The following is a 21569-nucleotide window of genomic DNA, read 5'->3' as shown; positions in this document are numbered from 1 at the left end:
TTTGTTTCGAGCAATCCGAAGATACGATAGAGGTTAAGTAAATTGCATACCTGGTGATACCTTCAGAAGTAAGCGTTGAGTAATCATTTGTTGGACCAGTAAATTGGCATCGCAGCGGGAATCTTCGCTGTACCAGTCTTCTCGTATGTGATGCATACTTATTTGCATACCAATGCAGGAAACATAAAGTTGGACGGTGAATGTAATTATCATTGAAAGCGGCTAGACGGTCAACATCTGCGAGTTTGAGTTCGGCGGACGGTGCTCGGCGGGGAGTCTGGAGTTTATCGACCGTCTACATCGCGGGTTCGATCCCTTAACCGTCGCTCGGGACGAGACACTAGACGGGTAACATTGAAATGACCGTCGGCTGAATGGCAAAACCATTGCTCCGGTGCACGCCGAAAATAGAGCAATTTTATACGTTTTCACCTCCCGTCAGTTTCGAGTCCCATTTTCCTGTATCTAATCTGTACGGTCGATTAAGCGCATCGATTCCTCCTGGCCCCCGGCCAATATTACTCGCATTTTAATGAAACACTATCGATCATCCGGTAACGATCGGACGGGCCCGATGTGATATCGGATCTAGTGAACACATCCGCTAAGACGGACTCGCTACAAAAATTCCATACCGACGGAGCTGCCAAAATCTGTTGCGTCTCGGCCTGCGTGTGAGGCGAGTGGCGACCCAAATAAACGTTTTAAACATCGGGAAAATATTGTTACCGAAATAATTCGAGTCTCTCGGGCACGCGAGTGGCCCCGAGCAGGTAGGGCCATTAAGACCGAGTAAACCTATAATAATATAAACGGTTTTACGCCGTGCCATCCTCGGGGACTATTTGGGCACGGGAGCTGACGTGACGTTCAGCACGAAATACAGCTCGACAAGGCTTTAAATGAACGTGGCGAAAAAAGGAACTAACGCTGCCATCATACACAAACGTCATTTTTGACAGTTCTCCTTTACCAGCAGCACTGCAGCGCTCCCGCCCACGTCTCAAACAATGATCAGTATATTGAACACGGCGTGTTGTTTGTTTATACAGGAGTAATATATATTACAAGATGATTATTTTATTTTTAACGAGGCGAACCTTAATTTTGCTCCGCAATATTTCACTAATGTATAAAACTAAATTATGAATAAGATTATAATAAGATCCAATAAAATTATTACAAGAACATCTATTAAACAACCTTTGTTTTTATTACCCGACTGCCAGGAGGGTTATGTGTTTGGCGCGTATCTTGTATGTTTGTAATATTCTTTATTACCTTGTATCTCCAGAACCGCTAAACGCATTTTCACAATTGAGATATCGTTAGATTTGTATTAATGACCCAAGTGTTCTTAGATAGGTGACATTTAAAAAAAAACAAAATGGCAGATGTTTGACGCCATATTGTGAGGTAAAAAAAATAAAAATTCTACCAAGCATATCGAGTGGGGTATCAAAATAAAGGATTTTAAACACTGATTCTAAATATGTATATAACTTGCAGTTTAATTATTAAATGGAACGATAAATCTACACTAATATTATAAACTGGAAAGATTTGATTTTTTGTTTGTTTGGCTCCGAAACTACTGGACCGATTTGGAAAATTATTTTACCATTGGAATTCTACATTATTTTTGCTGAACATAGGCTAAATTTTATTTTTGAAAAAAATAGGGTTCCGAAAGATATTTGGGTTCTTCGGACGCAAGGTGTAAAAAATCAACCAGAAAAGTCACTTATTTTACGTACGCTGCCTAAAATATAAAATAGAGAACCATAAAATGTTTTAAGTATTTGTAGAACTTATAAATATCTACAAAAAAGTCCGCGACACACATACGTGTCTATGTCGAGTGAGGCACAATAACCATTTTTTTATTTAAAAATCTTGAATTTTTTTGGACTACATTTAAACGCGTTTATTTTACTCATTCTTTTAATTCTTACCAAAATAAATTATTCCATCACTAAGTACAGTTTATGTAGATAATATTTGGTCTTTGAATGAATAAAATCGGACATTTGGTTTTGAAATTATGGCGAAATTAAAATATTACGATAGTTGGCGTCACCAAGGCGGGTGCGCGTGCGGAAGGAAGACAATCTGCGGGGCTAAAATGGTCACATTTGGCAATTCCTCTCAATCGATTCAGCAAATGAATTGTCAAAACTGTCAAACTGACAAATGTCAAATCAGTACAAAAATACAGAAATGAATTGCAAGCAGAGTTGCATTTTGCGATTTTAGAAAAATGAATCATGTTATGATTCATATCATGATTCTTCAAAGCGACCATTTTAGCCCCGCTGTTCAGGGTGCAGCCAGCGTATAATGACTGCGTCGTCGATATTAGTGTTGGAGTCTCTGGGAATCATTTTGCTGACCGAGTCTTTCCTGGGTATGCTTTTTGCAGCGCTCACCGACATTCACGCGGGCGGTGCTGCGGCCAACCGCTAGTAATAAAATAAGAAAAAACCAAAATCCGCCTGCATGGTATAAATACATAATTGAAAATTAACTGACATTACTGAAACAAGATGAAAATTCAATGACAAAGTATTAAAAAAAACAATGATTTGGTAAGTACCAAATACCAAAAAAGAGAATATAATCACTATGGTTTTAAGTTAAAACCATAGTGATTATATTCTCTTTGCTTAAAACTAGAAACATACCTACATTGAAACAGTACCAGGCTTGGTACCTATTATAACGTATTGTAGGTACACTTAGAAATATCAGCACGGTAGTTTTTCAATTTTGTATTAGATTGATTGTCGAAATGGTTAGATGGCTACAACTAAAAGTCGAAAATAAAATAAATTAATTAAAAATCAAAAACCCCGACTGCAAAAAATGCTAACTAAAAAGAACGAAACAAGACCTAATTCTGCCGGAGGCATCGAATCCATGTTTTAATTGATACGACTCTTGCTTACGAGTTTCATGCCAGGATAAATAGAAGGTTACATAGAAAATGTAGAAAAAGAAAGTGAATTATAAAATGCAGTCGAAGGCATAATATTTTATGATTTATGAATTAATGTTAAACTTGGTGCGACATGCACAATTTAGTGAATATAGTTTGTTAAAATATATTTTGTCTTTCTGGTAAATTCAAAAATTGTATTATGCAAGTGGGTTCAGACATACCTAACAGTGTTTTTTGTCTGAATTTATATTAGTTAAAGAACAAACTTATGAATATAATTTTATAACTTTAAAAATAAAATAAAAACAATAATATTATATGTAATTAGTATTGCGATGTTCTGTTCCCCGAATTAGGAGCCTTTGAATATTTAACATATTTTTCTTTTAGTATTTGCCTGGTATTAGCTATTTCAGAGGGGCGAGCAATGAGCATGACAGCTGCAGGTCTCATACATTCGATATTCGACTTTTACTACAGGTCTTTGCTCACCCCTCTGACACACCAATACTATTGAGAATCCCCGAGTAACGTGTTAGAAGTATCCCGTCTTTCCGCAGTGACTTGTCGCCACAGTCACTTTGCCAATGTACGGTGTACGGTGTACCACATACTAATGAGCGACTCCCCTTGCAGCTAGGCAACTGTTCAGTGGCGACATTGATGGAGTTCCGCTTGGACAGCGCGGAGTACTGCCAGGCCCAACACAAATAAAGCCGAGGGCTGACGAGCGGCGGCGACCAATGCTGCCGGGATCGCGTGCGCCCCGCACCTCACCGACACATACACCAGATCACATGTGAGTACCATCCCAAACGCTGCATACGCTTTGGTGCTGACTGGTGCTGCAAGGATCTACTGGTGCGAGCCATTTTCCGGCCTTCCGCCATACTGTCGCTTTCCTGTCAGTATCGAGTGCCAAAATATTCATGTATGATTCAATTATATTTTATAGTACTCAAACGTACTTTTTACTAACTACTAATGTTCGAGTACTATAAATTATATTATGATTTATCCTGCAGGTTGCAGCACATAGAAATCATTTCGCACACTCTTTAAATTTTTGTCTATAATATGTAGATTAGATTGAATCGGTAGGCGATTGTGGATTAAGGATCCTGATGTATTATTCGACTTCCAATAGAGAAAACTGCCCCATCCACCTATTTTAAAGTAACCGTGTTGTGTGGGTTAGGCTGAATGGCCTAAATATTGGTATATACATATAATAAGCGGCGCTGGTGCAAAGAAAGTCATCCGCACACGCACACTTTCCACGGCAGAACCTGATCTCACGCTGCAAGGACTTTCTCCGCCGACATCGTCTACCGAGGTCCGAGCCCGAAACAGCCGTGCTGATTTATTTCAACAGTACTATCTAAGGTCGATGCAAAAACTAAACGTTTCTCTCTCCTTCCTTATTCCGGTGACGAGTCATGAGGAGTCACGAGGCTTAATTAACTTACAAAGCAATCGTCTACAAGGTTTCGAAGAACAAACAAACAAAATAATTGTCGTAGATAATTGTTACGGGCTCGAACTGTAATTACAGCTCCTAATATTTGTCGAGTAAATATATATTATTTGTGTACATGTGTAGAACAATATTGGGTTTGAGATTAGATTAGTTTGCAGTAGGTTATGCAATTGAGAAATATGTAACTAGGTCCCCTGCAGATATGCAACATACTGGCGTGTTTACTCAGACCATGCACAATGTAACCCGATTGTTCATGGTTCTACAGCATTACTAGATACTTAATAATATTAATAAGTATGAAATACGTGTTTTTTTTATTAATGGTAAATTTTATGTCAATAATAATTATCTATTAATTTACCATCAAGCACTTTCGCTAACATTGTTAATATGATTATTTTGTTAACTAGGCAATATTAAAGATTTAAAGTTTCAAAAATTTGAGTTCATCTAGATATTACAAAATATTTAAAAATTTTACATTACATTCGGCTCCAGTTAGACGCAGATCCAGAACAGTCAGACCTTCACCTTCACATTGATGTCATTTAGTGTTGTGAAGGTCGCGGCGCTCGAGAGTCGCACCTCATCGCACCTCTTCGCCGACGACTATCGGGCGCTTATTAGAGTAAACAACGAATCACTGTTGCGTGTGTTTACACCGCACGGCGCGCACGCCGCGAATACACTGCAACGATTTGCAGAATTTACATGTGTAAGTTGGAGTGTGGTGCAATCGAAATGTAGCTAATGTCGCCTGCGAATCGGCCGCGTGTACTGGAGGCCTAACTTATCACGCCGAGTACACACTACACAGTACACAGGGCGATGTGAACGCGCTAACGAGTGACGCGCTATTGGCACTACAACAGCGTCGGTGCGCGCACACTCGCAAAAACTACCATTTTGACTATTTTCGACGTAAAAACTAACCGACTCGTGACCGTCACTGAAGCCGAGTTCTGTTTCAGCTGCCGACATCAGTTCAGCCAGTAAGTGGAGCATATCACCCGGAGCCCCGTGCATGTGCGCGTAGTGACACCCCCGGCCGCGGCCGCATGCGGGCTAGTGCTGAGTGAGGCGACCTCCATGCGGGGAGCTCTCGTGTAATCGGACCCTTTTCAAACCCAAGCCGAGGAACTGACGTGTGTTGTGTGGAAATAGAGTGGCAGTCGGCTGTCGTCATGAAGCAGAAGGACATCAGACCGGCGCCCTCCCTCATCGAGTACAAGGGCATGCGCTTCCTCATCACGGACCGCCCGTCTGACGTCACCATACAAGCCTACCTGCAGGTACTCACTCTTTTCTGATAACACATATAAGTAGTAAAAGCCCTGGTGAACTGTTCCGCCCAAACACGGGGTGCAGACTGCAGTGCAATACAATAATTAAAATTCTATCTCTTGAATGTATTGCCTAAAAATGCATTAGAGCCTGTTGAGTAGTTTAAAATATCAGTGAGGACAGCGACAACGACAGCTTGGTTTTCCTTTTTTTTTATGATAATAAAGAAACAAATGGACCGACTGATATAAGAGCTGTTAATATTTTAGGAGTAGTTCACACAAAGAACTCGTATGTTATAGTTTATGAAGGAAGAGTTCGAAGTTCAAGTCTCCAATTTTAGGTTGGCATGTACTGCTTAATAGTTTATTATTTATTTAAACGATTAGATTCCAATTAGAGATCAAGAATCCACCAAGATCTTGAGTGATTTTCCAAGATTCAATCTTGGAAGCCATCAATCCTGAATTTCGAAATCCTGTTCGCGATCTTGACAAAATAGTCCAAGATTGTAACAAGATTTCGAGATTTTCAGATTGTTCATACCTGCGCGGCAAAGCGCGAACCACAGTTTAGGGTATATATTATAGTAGACAGATAAGCGTCTTAGAAGAGTTTGACGGCTTACGAAACGAACATTTGATCTATATCCTGTGGTTTGATCTAGCGTAGTTAAAACAAGTAAACTTCACAGGTGCATACTGCGTATGTGTGTTTGTTATGGTATAGGATAGGATAAGGCGCAGGCCGCAGCGCAGACGACAGACTATCCGTGACGCACTTTTTAGTCCGTGGAAGCAGAACCTATGCAATTGCCAAATTATATGCAGAACGTCTGCGCTGCGCATCGTGTGCGTTACTGCATATAATTGCGTAGGTTCTATTTCCACGGACTAAAAAGTGCGTCACGGATAGTCTGTCGTCTGCGCTGCGCCTTAACTTGTCAGATTTTTATGTTTCAAAAAACTTGAATTTGTAAAAACTGATTTGTTATGTTTAGTTTATATAACAATACTCAATTTTCTCAAAAGCAAATTCTTTGAAACATTACATATTACTTAATATTAAAATACTGGTTACTATCAATTTGCAGCAAAAAAACGTATTTTTTTTAAATAATTCTGCTCAATCTCGAAAATCCCGAAAATCTTGATTCGCGACCAAGATCTCGACCCGAATCTCAACAGGATCTCGAACTGACCAATCCTGAGTCAGAAAAAAGACGCCAAGATCTTGAATAGTCAATCTTGGTCCAAGATTGCATTCCCTAATTCCAATCATCGAATTAGCGAGCCTCTACGTGTATGATACATTCTAATTAGCATGTTTGAAGATACTTTGTATCGGGCAACATAATATAATACAAAATATGTATTACGTACAAGATGAACCCCGCAACTTCGTTGCGCCAAAATACGTTTATCGCGCGGGAACCGTTCGAGATAAAAAGTATCTTATGTCCTTTCCCGGTACTCAAAGTATCTCTATACCAAATTTCAGCAAAATCGGTTCAGCGGTTTGGGCGTGACGAAATAACAGACAATTATTTTTTTAATTTAACACATTTTTTTCAAGGAACATTAACACATTTTTTTTTAACATATTGTGCACTGTCTTAATTTTTTACAAGAGTTAAGCACGACCCTCCTGTCAAAAGTGAAATAACTGAAGTATCCCTTTTTATCGGTTATAGATTCAAAGAACTAAGAAGTGATAATAAGATAGATGCTCAGTGGGATTCGTGCCCACGCGTTCCTTACCTGAGTGACGAGTCGCGCAGTCGGAAGTGTATTGTGTGTATTGTCTGCACCTCAAGTCTGCACAATGGGCCGCGCCTCGTAAACTACCAGTTTGCTTCTACGACAGTAAAATTGTGATGGTTTATGTTTGTCACGAGGGCCCAGTAGGCATAATCTTACCAGACGGCCTAAAACAACCATGAGAATCTTTAATTTTGACATACATAGGTATTGTGTCTTTTACTACCTGTGACCCCACTCCCCTGATATCAGACTGCGACCGCGCCTGATGTATCATTTTGCATATTTGTCTCGAGTCTCGGGCAAACGATGCTTACATTTGACACTTGTAATTCCACTATCCCGTGGTGTCGTTTCCAGGAGCTGCGCAAGCACGGCGTGTGCACGGTGGTGCGCGTGTGCGAGGGCAGCTACGACACGGCGCCGCTGCGCGCGGACGGCATCGAGGTGCGCGACCTCGCCTACGACGACGGCACCTTCCCGCCCGCGCAAGTCGTCGACGACTGGTTCGACATCCTGCGCGAAAAGTTAGTACACAACTACACAGTCCTGCGGCCTGCCCCCTTATTGTCGGAGGTTACACGTTCAGTTTCTCAACAATTTGATCCATCAATCTGGTGAAGATTGGCGCGAAATTGAACCCACGGATTGATAGACTGATATTTTTTTTATTATGTGCTTTTTAGCCATCAATCTAGCGTCAATCTCAGATTGATGAGGAACTGAACGTGTAACCTTCAACATAATGTGACTTTGATGAACACGAGCTTCTTTGCTCATGGTCACAATTTTGACGTTTAAACTTTTTAAAACACAATTTAAAACTTGTCATGTCAATATTTTGACGTTTATACTTTTTAAAGGTCCGAAGTTCGAAATTGTGTCCATATAGCATTGAAGTTCAAAATAAAGGAGCTGATATATTTACAGAGCCCTAAAAGGTGGAAAGTATCGAAAAATGTTAATCTGTTTTCAAAACCACAAAACGCACGAGATGGCACTTTATGCGAGTCGAGTCCGCCCCTAGCGACAAAAGAAATGCTAAAATCACCGCACCCAAAGTACTTGTAAAGTTATCGAATGCCAAAATATGTAAGGTGTTGTATATGTACTTGGAAATAAACTTCGTAATCGGCTGAACTTATTTTATTTATAACTCTTATTATTAACACAGTATTTTACACTATTGTATTATAACAATGCACAATATATATAATAGAAAACGCTGGCTGTCAAACGTCATTTGTCAATCCTTGTTTGTCACTTGTCAGATCCTTGACATAGAGTAAAGCATAGCGCAATAATTATTAGTGTTACCCTAACATAAGGTTGTATCTCTTTCGAGGATTACCAAACGACGGTTACTAATTTGATGTCATAGTTGTAGTTAAATACTACTAGCTACTGAAAATCAATACAGCAATAGTGACATGATTATGGCAGCGATATCAACAGACCGCGTACAGAATGTCGGATAATACGATGATACACATCGAACGCGATAACACACCGATAAACTGGGATTAAGATACGCTTGCAAATACATAGATTGTATGCAAGTATAGGAAAATTGAAAATACTCAGACTTATGTAACAATCTGTTTGATGAACTTGGGTTTGCTGAATTTTATTGCCAACTAGATGACCCAATTCTCCCAGTCCTAACATATGGATGCCAGACTTGGGCACTAACCAAGGAACAAAATATAATAATAAGAGGCACTGAAAAGTGGACCAAAAACGTTGTGTTGTGGTACCCAAGAAATGGTAAAAGAAAAACAGGAAGGCAGATCCGAAGATGGGAAGATGAATTAAAAATGACGGCAGGAAAAACTTTGACAAGGACAGTGCTAAACAGAACATAATGACTATAAAAAATAAAAAAAAGATGACTCAATGAACTTTGTATCGCTTCCTTCTTAATATAATCCTTCCCTGGGCATCCACACACCTCAAAAAGGGGCGCTACATCTTATCGTGGTATAGAAAACGTGCTAGTTAGTGCTAGTCGCACTATCTAATATCTAATATTATGTTTAGAGCTTAATATTGTCGTAAACTTTTTTTCTATGTGTTATACATGATGGTATGTTGTGGTGTTTCAGGGCGCAGAACAAGCCGGAGGCGGCGGTGGCGGTGCACTGCGTGGCGGGTCTCGGGCGCGCGCCCGTCATGGTCGCCATCGCGCTCATCGAGCTCGGCATGAAGTACGAGGAGGCCGTCGAGACCATCCGCGAGTGAGTACGCCACTGTTATACAGAAGGTCAGCAGGACGCTCCTCGGGGCCCACAGTAATATGCAACTTGCGAGTAGCCTCTGAGTGTCCTTAATTAGACATTACGCACGTCTACTTAGGGACTACATAGTCATTTTTACTACATCAAAAAACAAGAAGACAAAGAGCATTATAACGCTACAAATGTGGCGATAACTAGATCGAAAATATTAATTATCTATTGCGGCGCATACGTCAACCACTAGTGTGGTTTCATAAAGTTAATATACCTAGCGGAATAGAGAAACAAAGGCCTGAGCAAGAGAGATGTCACTATCAGTAATACTGCGTGGTAAAAAGAGACGTGTGATACATGTCAGCAGCACTCTTTTGTGACGTCCAGTTGGCACGTGCCACATGTTGACAATTAATTTTAATAGAAATCATGTTCATGCTTGTGTAAGTGTATACGTACACATATTTTTACACACAGATGAAACCAATTTCGGTTTCGTTTGACAGCTCAAGATTGTTGCTCTATTCCGCTAGGTATATTAACTTTATGTGTGCTTTACGTCTTACGCACACTTCTGTCAGTGCAAGATTTACATGGGAGTGTTTCGTATATTTCAGCCAGCGTCGCGGCGCCATCAACGCGAAGCAACTGTCCTACCTGGAGAAGTACCGTCCCAAGTCGCGGCTGAAGCGCAACGGACACAAGAACTCCTGCTGCGTGCAGTAGACGGCGAATGTAGCTCTGCTTTCACACACACACTCACTCACCGACGAGCATACACCTAGTTATATACCGGGTCGCTTTTTTGACGACTTTTTTTCCAATCGCTCGCCCGCCGCGCCGGGCCGCGCCTCGCCGGCTGGCGGGCGCGTTTCGTCGGCGGGGGCGGGCGGGGCTCCCCCCGCCCGCGCCCACCGCCCCTTTTACCTTTGACATGTTCAAGTTTTCAATGTAATCGGTTCGGGAGCCGCCCCGCCCCGCCCGGTCCGCGGTCGGCTGCGCGGAGGTGAACGCTGAACATTGTGTCGTGCTCGCTCTTATTATTATTTCGTATTTTCTTGTATCTTTGTGTGAAAATCGTAGTATATCGTTTCCTTTATATTTTCATTTGTAGGACTATTAATGAAATATTGAGACATAATAGAATGAATAATTGTGTTGCGTCGTACATTTTATTTTATTTGACGATAATATTTTGAATCGATTGTATTTATATGGATTTCGATTAGTGTGACGGCCGACGACGCGGCGCGCGACCGGCGCGACTGACACCGCGTATGTCCCTACTCCCTACGGAAACTTGACTCACTGAATGTTCCAAAAATAGCTCTTTGATATTATTTTTCTATTTCTAATTTTATGAAGATAATCAAAAATATATGATTGTGTAACCGGGAGCTGTCACATTCATAAATAAAAATATTTATAAGCAAAATACCGATGTTTTATTTATAAAATACAATTCGAAACAACAATTCAAGAATACAGATTCACAACCTCCTTTTCATAATATAATAAAAAATGTGAAATATGAAAATGTGTACGCCTATTTTGTACTAAAACGAGATAATAATTATTGTACTTAAAGCTTGTGCTAACATAATTTGTACTGTGAACATAAGTATTGGCCATATTATTTATTTGTGCAAATAAGGACTCCCATACAAAACTGCAAATTCGCATCGCATCGCATATTTGCGATGCGATTCGAATTCGCAGTTATGTATGGGAGCCCTAATGGGCGGCATTCATATTGAGCGTCTTTGCGACGCTGCCAAAAATTTAGGCGTTTTGCAGACGACGGGGCGGGGCGGGCTTTTTGACCACGAAGCAATAAAGACGTTTGCCCGTCGATGTCTGCAGCTGCCCTCGCCGCGTACACAAAGCACACGATGGGCGGAGGCAGTCAGTTCAGGTCGTTCGTTCTAGTGGAGATAGAGAGAATAGAGCTAGCCGCCCCGCGCCGCCGTCTGCGTAACTGCTGGTTTGTGTGATCCACGGCTGCGGGCAGCCGCGGACATGCCGCGCCGCCAGTGCCCGTCGGGCACCTGCGGCGCGGTCTTTTCGCCCGCCGTGTGCGTTGGTAATATAGGATTCCCATTGTGCTATCGTTCGCGGCGAAATTGACCGGCCCGCGCCGCCCCGTCGCGTCGTCTGCAAAGCGCCTTATCGTCCCGACATTTTCTCTCCCATAATAATTCCCAAACATTTGACAAGACCGAGAAGAAAGCTCGTTTTGACTTCTTAGTATAGACACGAGAGCAGATTGTTGCGGCGACAATTATTGTTAATAGCTGTACCAACTTCTATCTTTTTCTGATGAACATAAAAATCGGAAATATGCTCAGTAAAGTTAACACGGCGTTAATCTTGGAAATCTTCGCAAACATTAATTATTGTAGGTAACAGAAAAAGATGAGCTTCGGTGTGACAAAATGTGGCTCAAACCTCGCCTCGCCTGCTTGACTCCTGTCAGGAGAGAAACCTGTGACTTGCTGCTGCCCGCCACTCCTCAACCGTAGGAGCGACATTCACCGCAGAGGCTCCATTATGTTGACTGTCAATGGTGTGGCACATACTTGTGCACCTTCCCGCCGTAGCGCGCGACGAAGGCGGCGACGTTGAACTTGCGCTTGCAGCCGTCGTAGTTCATGTATCGGATCTTGCCGAACACCGCGCGCTCCGCCCAACCCTGGTCGTGCACGCCACAGATCGACCACATGCAACCTGCAAACAGGAGACAAAGGAATCTATAGTCTATTATTGTTGAGACTAATACTAAAAGATTAATCGGCTTCGGCGATCGAACTGACATAACATAAAATAGGTAATTCAAATTTGACATGATTTACTGAATTTTATAAACGAATATTATGCTATTATATTATATATCATACTTAAATATATACTTAGAATATTATATAATAACTGGTTGCTACTTGATCTTTTTCTAACAAGATTTATTCCATGTAATATTTTTCCATTCTCATACTTTGTAAGTGAGTGAAATGAATGAATCAATTTTGTAGTAAGGTTTAACTTACCAACGAATCCATTGGGATCTCTGCCGTCTATACTGTAATGGTCGTTGAGGTATATGGCGAACTTGAGCGCCTCCTCGGGGCTCGTGGTCCACTCCAGGATCTTCTTGCACCAGTACATGCGCAGGAAACCGTGCATCTTGCCCTCCTTCACCAGCTGAATCTGCGCCGAGTTCCACAGGTCGTCGTGAGTTTTTGAGTCTTTGAGTTGGTCTAACGTGTAGATGTGAGTTCGCTTGTCTTTTCTAAAACATTGTATTAATAATATTCTTGTTTTAGTAACAGTAATATAGATCGAGAACTACTGACAAGGCTGTGAATTAAATAGGAATTTCTTCGCCTAGACTCGTCAGCTCTTCATGCTCTTCATATTGTCAGTGGGCCAAGGTATGCAATATGGATTATAGACATTGAATATACTATGAATTCCAACTTCCAGGAAAGGATACTTTTTATCCCAGAACAATGCGCGCGAAATTGAGCGCAGCGAAGTTGCAACATCTAGTAATACAGAAAAGTTTAGGTGCTTACCTGTGGTCATCCAAAGTTTTCTGCGCCCACGCGTGGGCACCCTTCACGGAATCATAGTTTTCGTTGTAGAAACAGAAGTTGTCGGCCAGCTCGCTCCGCACTATCGCCTCCTCCAGGAACGCGTTGACGCTCTCCGTGCACTGCTTCTGATGTTCCTTCACGCACAGCGCGACCCTCTGCACGGATATTTGACCTGATTACAAAAAATATTAATATAGAAAAGGGCAAATTGAATAAATATGTCCTCAAAATATGTGTTTGGAGGGAAAACAGTATTATGTAAAAATGGTGACGATAGCATATGGTACTAATTACGTATTTTGTGACAAAAGATAAAGAGATAGATAGGACTGCAATATTTTAGTGCACAAGAAAAATAGAGAAGTCGCGATGGGTCGATGTAAGTACGAATTCTTAAGTGCAATGGTTTTTTTTTAAATGAAATAAGGTGGCAAACGAGCAAACGGGTCACCTGATGGAAAGCAACTTCCGTCGCCCATGGACACTCGCAGCATCAGAAGAGCTGCAGGTGCGTTGCCTGCCTTTTAAGAGGGAATAGGGTAATAAGGGTACCCTCCCTTCTAGGGAAGGGAATAGGGGAGGGTAGGGAAGGGAAAAGGGTAGGGGATTGGGCCTCTGGAATGACCATTAACATGAAGCTAATGCCAGGGTCAAAGCACTCAAAGTTTCCATATAATGACTTGAATCAGAATATCCCTCTGGTTTATTTAAATTATTATGACTTAGCGTAAACAAGTTAATTATTATTTCACTAACCGAAATGGAACCAGGGCGACAAGTTGCTAAGAGCATCCAGTGTGGGGTCGTTCCTCTTGGTAGCGTACTGCTTCAATCTCTTCTGGAGGAAGTCTCGTAGCGTTTTCAAGGCGCTATCGTACCCGGGGCTCGCCCACTCCACCGGCCCCACGGACTTGTCCGCCTCCCGCGACTGTATGGCTTCGTCCCAGTCTATTGCCTGAAAATATTGGTTTTCCTTATAAAATTAACTAGCTAGCATTAGCTTTTATAAATAAATTCAAGAATTATGTGTTTGTTTGTGTTTCTATTGCACTTTTGCGTTAGCAATAAGAAGGTTTGTTTTTTGGTGTCAACAATACCTTTTTTAACCACAATATTAAAATACAATTTTTCCATGTAAGTAACAATTATTTTAAAAGCATATTTCCTTTTTTTAAGGTTTAAAAATATTTTTTGAAGTCATTTTTTTTCACAGTAATAATATACACTTTTCATGCAGGTGTCACCTGATAATGATTTTATCAAAACCAGTCGTGTGAAACCATAAAGGTAATATACCTAGCGGAATAGAGCAACAATCAAGCTATAAACAAACAAATCGAGCTGTCAAACGAAACCAAAATTGGTTTAATACATCTGTGTGTAAAAATATGTGTACGTATACACTTACACAAGCATGATTGAACATGAATTCTAGGAGATTAAATTGTCAATGTGCCAATTAGTGCCGACTGGACGTCAAAAAAAGAGTTCTACTGTCATGTATCATTCGTCTCTTTTTACCATGCAGTGTTGCAGATAGTGACATCTCGCTTGCTCAGGTCTTTGATTCTCTATATTGGTAGGTATATAAACTTTATGTGTGAAACACAAAATAAATTAATAAAAGTGGAATAAGTGCATGAAAAGTGTATATTATTACTGTGAAACATTAATTTCCACCAAGAAGTTACAGTACATTCAATAATCCTACTAATATTATAGAGGATCCATATTGCCGACTTTAAGTAAAATCTTTGAAAAAATAATTCTAAATCAATTACTTGCTCATTTTAACTCAAATAATTTATTACATAATAATCAATTTGGTTTTACTAAAGGTCGGTCTACAACAGATGCAGGCATTAGTCTTCTGTGTAGTATTTTTGAAGCTTGGGAGGAGTCGCAGGATGCACTTGGTATTTTCTGCGATCTCTCTAAAGCATTTGACTGTGTGGAGTATGATACTCTAATAAGAAAACTACACCATTATGGTGTAAGGGGCCCGGCACTTAAACTTCTTAAATCTTACCTTACAAATAGAACGCAGAGGGTGGAAGTTAACTCCATAAGGTCTAATGGAACCAAAATAAAACTAGGTGTGCCACAAGGGTCCATTTTAGGGCCTTTTCTTTTTCTCATCTATATAAATGATTTACCTTATCTTGTTAAAGATAAGCATGAGATAGTACTTTTTGCTGATGACACTTCATTAATTTTTAATGTGAAGAGGCGACAATTTAATTATGACGAGGTAAATAGTGCTCTCTCAAAAATAGTACATTGGTTTAATGCTAATAATTTACTTTTGAACTCTAATAAAACAAAATGTTTAAAATTTATCTTGCCAAATGTTAGGCAAGTACAAACCAATGTACTATTAAATGATGAGAAAATGAATTTAGTAGACACCACCGTATTCCTAGGCATAACGCTGGATTGTAAGTTACAATGGGGTCCACATATTGCGAAACTGGCAGATAAGCTTAGTTCTGCAGCATATGCTGTTAAAAAAATTAGTGAAATCACTGATGTAGAGACCGCGCGATTAGTTTACTTTAGCTACTTTCATAGCATAATGTCTTACGGCATCCTCTTGTGGGGAAACGCGGCGGACATTAATACAATATTTGTGCTGCAGAAGCGAGCTATTCGTTCTATTTATAAGATGTCGTCTTTGGAATCTCTAAGAGAAAAATTTAAAGAAATAAGAATTCTGACCGTCACATCTCAATACATTTTGGAAAATCTCTTATATGTTAGAAAGAACATAAATATTTTCAAAAAGAAAAGTGATAATCATAATGTAAATACTAGAAATAAGAACAAGTTAGCAATACCAATGTTCAGACTAGCCAAAATAAGCAAATCCTTTAAAGGCCAATGTATACGCCTATACAATAAAATCCCAGAAAATGTTCAAAATCTACCTTTAAACAAATTTAAAAAAGCAGTTAAAGAACGTTTGTGTGCTAAAGCGTATTATAAAGTCAATGATTTCTTCGAGGACAGCACACCTTGGGAATAGGGTGGCTCCATGCAGGTTACTTTTCTTTTAATTTTGTTACATAGCTGTAAGCCATAACATTGTAATTTTCCATTTTTTTTTGCAAAAGATGGCCCCGTGCGAGTTTCTTACGCCGGTTCTTCTCGGCGGGGTAGTTCCCGAACCGGTGGTAGGCAACGTAGTTTCTTCGTTCGACTTTCAAAAAGTGTATCATGATACCCATTTTGAATAAAAAGATATTTTATTTATTTATTTTATTTATAGAGGCGAAAGTTTGTTTGGATGTATAGGCGAAAGTTTGTTTGGATGTATAGATGTATATAATCATATAAAACCACTTATTTCACTCAAGCAGCATGGTTTTGTTAAAGGTCGCTCGACAGTTACTAATTTATTAGAATACAAAAATTATCTTTGTAAAGCATTCTCTGTGGGAGGTCAAGTAGACTCTATTTACACAGATTTTTCTAAGGCATTTGACAAAGTCAACCATCACCTGCTCTGTGATAAACTAGCGTCTTATGGGATACATGGTAATTTATATAGATGGATATGTTCATACCTTACTAACAGGAGTCAGTTAGTCGCACTCAAGGGTTTTACTTCTTCTTCATACTACTGTAACGTCAGGAGTGCCCCAGGGATCTCATCTTGGGCCTCTCCTTTTTGTAATATTTATCAATGGCTTGATTAAAATGTTATGCTGTAACTGCCTCCTTTACGCCGATGATTTGAAAATTTTCGCTTTAATATCGAAAACAGAAGACTGCTTAGCTCTTCAAAGAGATATCGACGCCATTTCAAATTGGTGCATTAAAAATCGTATGTACTTAAACACTAATAAGTGTTCAGTTATATCGTTTACCCTAAAAAGGAACAAAATTACCTGGAGCTACGCTATTAATGGTCAAACATTAAATCGTGTAACTGTGGTTAAGGACTTAGGAATCCTTTTTGATGATAAATTGTCATTTAGGGCACATTATGAATATATTACTACCAAGGCTAACCAACTCCAGGGATTTGTTTTAAGGAATACAAAGGAGTTTAAAAAGCCTAGTAGTGCCTTATACTTATTTTCCGCTCTTGTAAGAACTACGTTAGAATATGGAAGCCCTATATGGTACCCTAATTACAAAATACATATAGAGGACATTGAACGTGTCCAGAGAAAATTTCTTAAAATCATTTGCTATCGTCATTTTCCCGGTCGATTAAATTTAAATTACCTTGATAGGCTTATGCATTTCAAAATAGAGACCCTTGAAAATAGACGCATATTTTTTGACTTATTGTTCTTCTATAAAATTGTGCATAATATTGTTGATTCGTCGGAATTACTATCTGAAATTAGCTTAAATACCAAGTTTAGTGCACATAGAGCACATTGTACAAATTTATTTGCTTTACAGGTCTATAAGAATAATATTTCTTACTTTAACCCTTTAACACGTATGGCTAGAAAATATAATGAATTAGCTAAAGACAGCTTAAAATTGGACATTTTTGAACACAACCGTAATAAATATATTAAAATCGTCAAAGACATCCTCCATAGCATATTTACCTCTGCAACTTATGAGTGAAATAAGTTACGTCCAAATGTACTGCGTTAAGTTAAAAACCAAAATTTGTGCTAGTTTTATGTTAATATTTTAATGTGTGCACGTATTTGTTACGTTGCGATCTAGATCTTACATTTAAATGTATATTAAATTTGTTTAGTTGGGATTGTAATTTGTTTTGTGCATTTAAATAAATAAATAAGCCAGGTGATGGGGATAGTATATTTTGTGTGTGGGGTGATGCCGAAAAGAAATTCAACAATACTGCCCATTCTCATAGTTACATACCTCAGGTTTAAATTTACTTGTGTATGGATGTTTGATGACGGGTGGGAACTGTGTTAGATACTCATCCAGCTTGGAGTTAATCTTGTTACGTATGGTCCGGGCTGAGTACTCCTGCTTGTCTGACGCCACCCAGCATGGAACTACATTGTGTGCATCAACCTGAAATTTGTATAGAAATATTGTGATAGCCAAAATACTGTACGTATTGAAATAAAAAGGTATTTTTATATTTCATAATATTAGTCTAGTTCATCATATAATAAATACTAAGCTGGAAATGTTACAAAACATAGTTACCTGATGACGCTAGATAAGATAAGCCTTTATTCACAACAGCACAACCTGATGGTGCTAGGGAAGATCAAAGTATGACACTTTGATCATGTAACATAATAAGTCATAACATACTCAATGAAGTTCATCTACTTAAGTTTAGTTCCTACACAATATTAGTTTTATCTTGTTCTATTTAGTCAGTAGAAAGATTATATCTAAGTGTCTAAACACAATAGGCCGGAGTTATGTGGCGATAATTCCGCATGATTACGCCCGTAAAATGTAGATGATAGCTGGTAAAGTTGCGGTAGGTTCTATTGTACCTGCAACTCTGCCTTAAGCGATGAGTGTAGCACCATGGGGTTTTAGTGGGTAGTACAGGAGTCCCACATACCCCGGCCGATATCCCTAATTTGCGGGGGATGCGTAAAGCATTTCCCCATGTTAAAAAAAAGGTTAATAAATAATTAATGTTATTATAGTACCTGAATCAAAGGTACATCTTTCTTGAATTTCTTTTTAGCTCCTTCCACCCATCCTAAGGGCACTCTCAAGGGGTTAAAGTCACACACCACAGCTCCAATGTTGTGGTCAATTATCCACTGGGGAAGAGCCTCTGCCCCACTACCCTCCAGCAGGTGAAATGATATGTTCAATTTCTTGCATTCTTCTGCTACTTTCTCTAGCCCTGGAAAAATAGGTAAAAATTAATAAATGTAGAAGAAATAATTCAATACTATCAAAGAAAAAGTTTTGTCTGTTTGGACTTTGCAGTGTCTAGCCTGCAAAACATTGACACCAATTTCAATTAATTTTTGCAAATATATAAAGAATAAGGTAGGGCAGAATTTAAACTAGTTTTAGGTATAATTTTTACACAAGTTTTTTTTACTAAGTATACTAAGTCAGAGTATCATCCAATGTAAAAATAATTATTATGATAATTGATTTTTTAATAAAAAAGTAACAATTACCTTTCACCAAAAAATGAAACTGTCTCACAGATGCATCCAAATATTTTGCAATGAGACAAAAGCAGACATGCAGGGGGACTTCGTTCTTGAGTGCGAGTTTCTGTGCATAGAGGAAGGCCCAGTTGTCCTGCACGCGGCTGTCCCGGGACATCCAGTACACGATTCCCTCGCATTTATCCGCCACCAGCTGCTCCTGAGATATTATCCTCACGCGTTTCTTGTTAAACTTGAAATTCATTATGGAGTCTGCGGTCACTTCGCGCTTCTTCTGAATCGAGTCCCGAAATTCCTCCAAGCTCTGCTTACTCGAGGAACCCTCGGACGAAGCCAGTTTTGGCTTCTTTGCCGCTGAAGCCATTGTAAAGAATTTTCTCACGGCCTTTGCACAATGATTACTAAAAAAGTTTATATGCATTAACAAGTTAAGATTGGTACGGTTGGTACATTTCAGTTTAAATACCTAGAAACTATGGTAATTAAAATCTTAGATACTTTTGCAAATTTAAAAATTCGAATTTAAATAAACAAAATTGTACAACCGACAGCCGTATTTTGCGATTTATGTCAATGTCAAGAATTCAAAGAGAATGTCATATACTACGTAACACGGTCGGACTTAGAAGAAAAAAAAATAACATTTATTGTTTTCTAAAATTGAAACTAAAGTTAAAATTTTTAAGTGCAAAACCTTCCACTCTAAACATACCAAAAATTAAAAAAAATATATGTTTTATTTCAATAAAAATATTGTACATAGCTAAATAAACACAAAACAATAAAACAGATTTAATCCACAAGGTTTAGGCAACAAATCCGTCCGCTGCGTACGCTCCGATTCCGATCCAGTGGATGCGCATCTTTATACATACACACATAAGTATTATTACTTTGTTTTGTTGTACCCTGTACATACGACAGCTGAAATATATCGCGTGGGCTCAGGCCAGCTGTATACCACCTCACTTGATCAGAGGATTTTCCCTTAGTGGCCGCACCTCTCATTATCCCATATCTTCCTTCTCCTCCTCCTTAAATCTCCTTAACAACCATTGCCTGCAGACTAAAATGTGGCAAACTAGTACAGGGACCTAAAAATCTGAAATTAATGAAAAGTTTTTCATTTACTACATTTCCATACATAAATTATTATAGTTAATGACCTTAACGTGCAATTAATTACTACAATAAATCAATAGACACATTTACACATTTTCGAAATTAACTGCGTACATATTGATACATTATAATATTTTCCATGAAATAATAATCTATCTTTTTCATATTATTATAGTTTAAGTTGTAAATTATTATACAAATATGCAAATAATCACTATACTTTGTATTAGGACACGGTATGACATAGTTATGTTTTGCTTCAATTTATCAATTTACGGTTATATTTACATTTTACAATGGCTTACCTTTTGTTTTTCAATAATTAATCCACTAATTTACAATTTTTTAAAGAGTTGCTACAAAATAATTTTCACTAACTGAAAATCGAACTTTGAGTTTTAAACTTCTTCTTCGTCTTTTTTATCAACCAATCACAGTCGATCTTGCTTAAAAATTGTACAGATTATCCAACTTAATTTAGTTGCTACGTTTAAATTTGGAACCCAATTTTTTTTGTACGAAAGTTTCACCCACCATGGAGCAAAATGTCAATGTCAAATATTTAATACTTCTTCCCCTACGTTCCAGATGACGTTGAAACGCTAACGCTCAAGACTGTAGTTTTTCCCGTTCCACTAGCATGTGAGCGTCAGTGATACAAACCCAAGTGGAACGGATTATGGATCGTTTTGAGCGTTTTGAGAAAAGTTTAAAAAAAGAACTATAATTTTTTTTTATACATAGGTACATTGAACCGAACTTGGATATTACGATCCTTTTCTTCAAGTCGTAAATAAAAGTAATTGTTTATAGTTACATTTATTTTACAAATAAAATACATAATATTATATTTGTTTCGTTTTTAGTATTACATTTTTTAATATTTTAATATAGTTAAACTTTTATTACTTAAGTATATGTATTTGAGTTTTCACATTGAATCATATTTTAATAACAAAACCACATACGTTGAATATTGACTATTGTCACATATTATAAACGTTAGGTAACAATACCGCGTAATGCTTAGTCAAGTACGAGGTCAACAGGTATA

The 21569-nt window shown here is 38.7% G+C and overlaps 2 protein-coding genes across 4 annotated transcripts in view; one reads left to right on the top strand and one right to left on the bottom strand.

The window, feature by feature from the left end:
* LOC121730616 (protein tyrosine phosphatase type IVA 3) overlaps positions 1–11134 on the top strand; it is a 33679-nt gene extending 22545 nt beyond the window's left edge. For all 3 annotated transcript variants that reach the window (XM_042119736.1, XM_042119734.1, XM_042119737.1), the window contains exons 2-6: positions 3578–3740; positions 5396–5716; positions 7829–7995; positions 9574–9705; positions 10317–11134. In XM_042119736.1, the coding sequence (XP_041975670.1) occupies positions 5609–5716; positions 7829–7995; positions 9574–9705; positions 10317–10425 (516 nt within the window). In that variant the 5' untranslated portion in view covers positions 3578–3740; positions 5396–5608 and the 3' untranslated portion in view covers positions 10426–11134. The remainder of the gene's footprint in view (positions 1–3577; positions 3741–5395; positions 5717–7828; positions 7996–9573; positions 9706–10316) is intronic.
* A 697-nt stretch (positions 11135–11831) lies between these two features.
* Positions 11832–19913, bottom strand: LOC121730613 (deoxyribodipyrimidine photo-lyase). Its single transcript, XM_042119731.1, has 7 exons — positions 19400–19913; positions 18911–19113; positions 18150–18308; positions 14049–14247; positions 13272–13464; positions 12744–12985; positions 11832–12426 (listed from the first exon to the last, which is right to left on the bottom strand). The coding sequence occupies exons 1-7, from the start codon at positions 19812–19814 to the stop codon at positions 12260–12262; spliced, it is 1578 nt and encodes a 525-aa protein (XP_041975665.1). The 5' UTR covers positions 19815–19913; the 3' UTR covers positions 11832–12259.
* Positions 19914–21569: the final 1656 nt, after the last annotated feature.

Source organism: Aricia agestis, chromosome 9 (genome assembly GCF_905147365.1).
Source record: "Aricia agestis chromosome 9, ilAriAges1.1, whole genome shotgun sequence".
NCBI classification, from domain to species: domain Eukaryota; kingdom Metazoa; phylum Arthropoda; class Insecta; order Lepidoptera; family Lycaenidae; genus Aricia; species Aricia agestis.
The sequence above is the reverse complement of the archived record's forward strand: the minus strand, read 5'-3'. Positions and strand labels throughout refer to the sequence as shown.

Coding starts and splice junctions, on each gene's coding strand:
- LOC121730613 (XM_042119731.1), bottom strand. CDS start 19,814: ATGCATATAAACTTTTTTAGTAATCATTGTGCAAAGGCCGTGAGAAAA. Junction 19,114..19,399: donor GTTTCATTTTTTGGTGAAAG/GTAATTGTTACT, acceptor CTATTTTTCCAG/GGCTAGAGAAAGTAGCAGAA. Junction 12,986..13,271: donor AAAACTTTGGATGACCACAG/GTAAGCACCTAA, acceptor ACAATGTTTTAG/AAAAGACAAGCGAACTCACA.